The sequence below is a fragment of the Camponotus floridanus genome, unplaced genomic scaffold (assembly GCF_003227725.1).
Source record: "Camponotus floridanus strain SB8 unplaced genomic scaffold, Cflo_v7.5 scaffold122, whole genome shotgun sequence".
Classification (NCBI taxonomy): domain Eukaryota; kingdom Metazoa; phylum Arthropoda; class Insecta; order Hymenoptera; family Formicidae; genus Camponotus; species Camponotus floridanus.
Window position 1 is genome coordinate 874,150 of NW_020229240.1, and position 6,737 is coordinate 880,886.

The following is a 6,737-nucleotide window of genomic DNA, read 5'->3' on the forward strand; positions in this document are numbered from 1 at the left end:
TAGGACAAGTTTTTTTGATAGCAGTTAAAATATATAATATGAGATTTTAAATTTCACTTTCATACTATTTATTAAAAAAAAATTAAATAATATAATTTGAAAAATAGGATATAACAAATATGTATCAGATATATTTTTAGAAGATGACTAAGAAATGACTTATTAAAGGGGCGTTGTTTTTTAGACATTTTCAAGATATTTATTTTGTAGAACTTTCTGGATAAAGTAATACATATATCTATATATATATATTGTTACTTACTTTTTATACAAGTAATAATTTTTAAGTCTTTTAATTTAAAATTATCTTTAGCCCCGGTCCAAGAACATTGGGAAGCAAGATTGTTGGAAAATAATTTTTGTAATGCTCTTTTTAGTGCATCTTTTGTTGTAACACCACTAATCATGACTAACATACTGACCTACATCAAAATTTTTTATGAATTATATATATTTGTTCTTATTTATACAGTGAAAGATATTTGATATGTTTATCAGATATCTTTTACATAATTTTACATGTAAATTAATATAAATTTTATATACAATATGTAATTAATTTGTTGTATTTATTTTGTAACAAGTATATGTGTGTACATATATATATATATATATATATATATATATATATATACTATATATACAATACACACACACACACGTGTGTGTATACATACATATATATATATATATATATATATATATATATGTATATTATATATATCTGGAATGATATCTGATTTATATCTCTCATTTTTTGTTATAAATAACATTAAAGTGTTTAAATAGTAATATTAATGCATACCAACTGTGATTGTGTCTCTTCTGATGCTAATATGACTTCAAAATTATTAATATCTTCTATTAATTTCATTCATTGGTAAGTGTGGAAGCATATTAGTATTATGATGAGTATTTGCAGTGTGATTAGCATTTTCCAAAATATGTAAACGTTCTTCTAATTGTTTACATATAATTTTAATTTCAATAACATATCGTAGTATAGAACTAAGAGTTCCATTAACTGAAACAAAATATATTTATTATATTAATATTCAGTATCCTCCATGTCTCTTTTATAAATTAATTTCAACATTGATAAACATATATGTATTTTGTATCAATATATAATCTTCTAATAAAAGTTATATATAATTTTTATATAAATATTTTTATGCGCAATTTTTTTAATAATTTATATAAAAATCTTGCTTATTTTTTTAGTGAAGTTTTTTTCTTTAAAATATTAACATACAAGAACATAAAAATAAAACTTACTATTATTATCTGTAGGAATATTAGTATTATTTCTTGTATCATCTATGACAACAGGAATTTTATCAATATCTAAATAAATCTCATCATAGACACTTTTATTGCCATCATTATCTGAAAAATTTTTTGTATCAAAAAATATAATTTAAACAAATTATGTCTTACAAATGTATGTGTACAAACAGTATAAATATATTAGTAATAAACACGTTTTTTTACAAAGATGTATATGCATGTTTTATATTTAAGAAGGTTTATAATACTAAAGTCTATTAATATAATCATACATTGTTCATGTAAAGTTTCATCCAAATCAGGAATTGAATTATCACTGTTTTCTTGTTCATCAGTCATACTTGAATCACTTGAATTAACTAAAATTATATAAAATTATATAGAAATTATATAATTTATCAATATCAATATAAAAATAAATTGACTTAACAATAAGTAATTAAAGATAGTAATTAAAGACAACTAATCTTTCCACAATAAAAATTATCATTCTCTTCTGCAAGAAAATGTGAAAGTTTTTTCTGCCTAAATCCGCGGCCTAAATTATTTTCTGATTCTGTATTTTTGTCATCCATCATTTTTTCTTTTTGTAGAGCCTGTTCATATGAATCTGAAATATACAATCAATTTTTTAAAAACATTTACTATTAAAAACATTTGCTATTTTTTATATAATTATTCATAAGAAGTTTTTTAATTACAAATACTATTTATTTTTGTATATGTGTACCTACTGCGCGCGCGTGTATGTGTGTTGTATGTGGGTGAGTGGGTGGATGGATGAGTGGGTGTGTGAGTGTACGTGTAAAAATTTAATTAATATTATCAATATATAAATATAATCAAATACATACCATATTTACCAATAATAGTAACTGGATAAAGAGTCCAATCATTATGTGGTGTTTTGCGTTTTATAATGCACTTACGTACATCTTTTTTTGGCCAATAAGTGTACTTATCTTTTAACCAAAAGGTTGGAATTACGGAGTATGTTTCATTTTCTTCATCATTAAATTCAACATTAAATTTAACAACAGAATACAATGCATTTTGCTATAGAAAATACATATTTCTTTCAAAATTATGCTTGCAAACTTACTCAATCTTGGCAATCTTATAAATGGATAATTTTATAGTAATAATACATATATTATTTTAAAAGATCAGAAAACTATTGTTATGAAACACATAAATATTATTTTACATATATTTTTAATAAAAGTAAGTAGTTTTTAACTAAAGTATTAAAATTATATATAAGTATACGTTAATTATAAATAATACTGAATTATTAAATATGTTACGTATATACAATTATATACGTAACATATTTAATAATTCAGTATTATTTATAATTAAGTATCATAAATATCATAAATTATGAAGAAAAAAGAATTATAAAGCATAATAATAAAATTTAATTTATAATAATTAAAAACATATTACACAAATATACTTTATATGCAATAGATATTAATACTAGTAATTTCTATGCAATATTGGAATTACCACAAATTTATTATTATTAAATGGTAGGATTACACATTTTGCTAGAATGTCTTTAACATCATATGTTAATATTTCTGATATTTCATGAATGTCAATAATTTTGATAGCTAAGCAAAATGAAGGTTTTTTTACAAAATTAGAAATATTTTGCAAAATTTTTCCGACTATTTTTATGTTATTATTATTATTATTTTTATAAATGTTCGAAATTAACATATAACTTAAATTTTTTAAAAGAACACAATTATTTCTCTGACATAATGAAAATGTAAAATTCTCATAAGTAAGTTTCCTGTAATAGGTATAAGTTTTTCCATTTTCATTCCATACTAAAGAAATATTATCTTCTTGAACAAATGGAAAATTATATAAATCTTTTCAATATAAAGTAACTTTCTATCTTCAATAACTCTATTGTATATTTGTTGTAAAGGATATCTTGAATTTTTCATTCTTCTTTTAATTTTACTCATGTAACTTTCAAATTTAAAAGCGGAAAAATTATCAAGTTGTCCATATAATAACACATCATCACAAAGATGTAGGAGATTATGCACGTTGTACGTTATATATTCGCTACCATATATCTTTTTATATCTTATAATAAAATATCTAATTGAAGATTTGGTATATCTATTGAGATTAATACATTAAGACTAATACATTTAACTGAACACAAAATTCTGATAGCGACGTGTAAACACAAAAAAATGTTTATACTGTATTTTAGACAATTTTCCTTTCATTACAACAGGACCTGCATATAATAAAAATTGTCTGTCGCTTTCCAATGTTCTACGTCTTCTACAGATCTTGGTAAACGACAAAATTCTTGAGGAATATCTCTTCTAAAAATTTTCATAGTTTTTGATATTGCTTTAATTTTGTCATCTTTTAATTTCATACATTTTTTTCCTTTTTTTCCCAACCAAATCATTAAAAGTAATTTCATTATACCAAGACACACAAGATACATATAGTCGAGTGGTACATTACTGACCAAACCAATACCAATTTTTTCTAATGGAGAGTTACCTTTATGATGTTCTTGCTGTGTTTGTAGTATAAAGTCTTTGTCAGTTCGTAAAGTTGCATTAAGCTCTGGGAATGTCATTTTGCCTCTTATATATTTGCCTCTTTGCATACATTTATTACAACTAAAATATCCTGTGTGAGACTTTATTGCAAGAACAAATGCTGTAGCTGGTGCATCGCAAATAATTTTCTTTAATTGTAATCTAATTAATTTATTGTTTATAACAATACCATTTTTTTTAACAATAAATATTCTTTAACAAATGCATTTTTTCATTCCATGATAAATGCCTACTATAAAAGGTTCTGCAAATTCTGTAATATCAATAGACATTAAAATCGGCCAAAATTGACTGTTTGAAGATTTATTTAATGGTAAGCCATCTATAATAACTGTTAATGGGGAAGAAAGTCCAATTTTTTTTCTACTACACTCTGATGTATTTTATGGGATATACCTTTCTCGATTCCAAAATGAATGTATGCACCAGGTGGCATATCTATAATATTATTAGAGGCTAACGGAGTTTTGACTAATGTTCTACAATCTTTTGGAAGAGGAAGATTTTCTGATCTCAATATTGCTAATAATTTATTTACTGAATTATGTGATATATTATTAGTAACAGTCCAATATGCTATCTTGTCTGCCAAACTAATTTTATTTTGTGTTTGAAACATATTATTCTTATCAATATTAATGTATTTAGTTTCTGTTAATTTAAGAGAGTTACTTATATTATTATAAATCTGTACATTATTGCAAATATCGATATTATCTGTGTCATCATTAGTTGAAAAATTTTCACTTATTTCATAAGAAGTGCATTGTGTTTCATTAATATTTTGTTGTTTTCTGATCTTACAAAATTCATTATGTACCATTCTACGTAAATGTCTGCTTGTTACCTTTGATAGGCCTTTCTTTTTTCTTTCTTGTACCTGTGGATAAAAAATATATGTATATATAAAAAGTGTACAACACACTATACTTTACTTATTAATAATAAAACACTTCAAAATAAAAAAATAATTTTTGTAAGATCGTATAATAATGTATACAGAGTGATGTATATATAAAAAAGTTTAAATTATGAAATATATCTGCTACACATTGTTTATTTTTAATTATACACTTATATTTATATGTTAATCTTATTGTTTTGTTATTTATATCGTTAATTTCTTAAGCTACAATTAAAAAGATATATTGCATTTCAAACACGTTTTTTCTTATTTTCCATCTAAAAGTTCTCATATTTTTATACACATACAATAAAATATCTATATATATATATATATATATAAAAAAAAAAAAAAAAAAAAAAAAAATATATATATTTTTTTTTTTTTTTTTTTTTTTTTTTTTTTTTATATATATATATATATATATATATATATATACATACACACACACACACAATATATATATATATATATATATATATGTATATATTTTTTTACTTCAAAAGAAGAAGAAAAAATAATGAAAACTTAAAACTAACTATACATTATGTAAATGTAAATATTAATTAATAATTTTATATTAAACTTTGCTAAATAACTTAAAAAATACCTAACCTATAAGAATAATACTTGTGTTAAAATCTACATGTGTTAATAATAAATCATGTGTAATATAAAATTTATTTTTGCGTTGATAAAATATAAATAAAATTTTATAAAAGTGATTGCAATAATAATATATATAATGTAGATAAATAATACATACCGGAATAGATTGGTTACTGGAACATGCAATATTTTCTGGCATATTAATAATTTTTTGTCATACACATAAGTCATCAAATAAGTTGTCACATTAAATAATATATATAATATATAATCACTGTATTCTTGAACTTGCCTTTCTTGAACTTTTTCTTATTCACGAATATACACGCACGTGCAGATTTGGTGATCGAAACATATTGTACCATTGGGTCTGTTCGTTTTAGCTGCACTGCTGCACTAGTGCAATTAGTTGGAGTGAAGTATGTTCGTCGCTTTCTAACTTATTGCACTAGTGCAGCAGTGCAGCTAAAACGAACAGACCCATTGTGATGTGGCGGGCGTGCGTATTGCGTATGCGCTGACGCGAACTACGCATATACCATCTATTCCGCGAAAATTAAAAAAATGCTTTTGTTGAAAATTTCAATAATCTAAATAAAAATTTTAAGCTGCATTTTTATCTCACGTAATGTATAAAAATAAAATAAATATATATAACATAAAAACTTTAAAAAGCATTTTATTTTATTAAAATTAGAAAATTTTATACTAATTTTATAATATTATTAATTTTGATATGTTTATTTTACTATTATTTTGTAAATATACACGAACATATTAACTTCAAAATATTTCGTTTACATATTAACTGAGATATTTCATTTGAAATATTTATAACATAGCAACAGTGAAATATTTCAATTATAACACTCATGAATCATTTGTAAATGTACATAAAACGTAACTTCCAAATATTTTTGATATATATATCAACTGAAATATTTTATTTAAAATATTTCTGACATAAGCAATAATAAAATGTTTCAATTGTAGCACTCATGAGTTATATCATTTGTAAAGCTACATGAAACATAATTTCGGAATATTTCCGAAACGTATCAATTGAAATATCTTATTTGAAATATTTCTGAAATAAGCAAAAATAAAATGTTTGTAACACTTATGAATTACATCATTTGCAAATATACATGAAATATAATTTTGGAATATTTCAGATACATATCAACTGCGATATTTCATTTGAAATATTTCTGACTATGAAACATTTTAGTTGTGACACTTATGAATTATATTATAAACATAGACATGAAACGTTTCATTTGAAATCTATATGAAGCATATTGAAACATTCCATATTTATTTCA

General features: G+C 22.6%; 1 protein-coding gene across 1 annotated transcript; it reads right to left on the bottom strand.

Moving 5' to 3' along the window:
- Positions 1 to 1,695: 1,695 nt before the first annotated feature.
- On the bottom strand, positions 1,696 to 5,816 carry LOC112639959. The gene is made up of 4 exons (XM_025415534.1): positions 5,570 to 5,816; positions 4,747 to 4,779; positions 2,145 to 2,346; positions 1,696 to 1,900 (listed from the first exon to the last, which is right to left on the bottom strand). Exons 1-4 carry the CDS (start codon positions 5,609 to 5,611, stop codon positions 1,743 to 1,745), a joined length of 435 nt encoding a protein of 144 aa, XP_025271319.1. The 5' UTR covers positions 5,612 to 5,816; the 3' UTR covers positions 1,696 to 1,742.
- Positions 5,817 to 6,737: the final 921 nt, after the last annotated feature.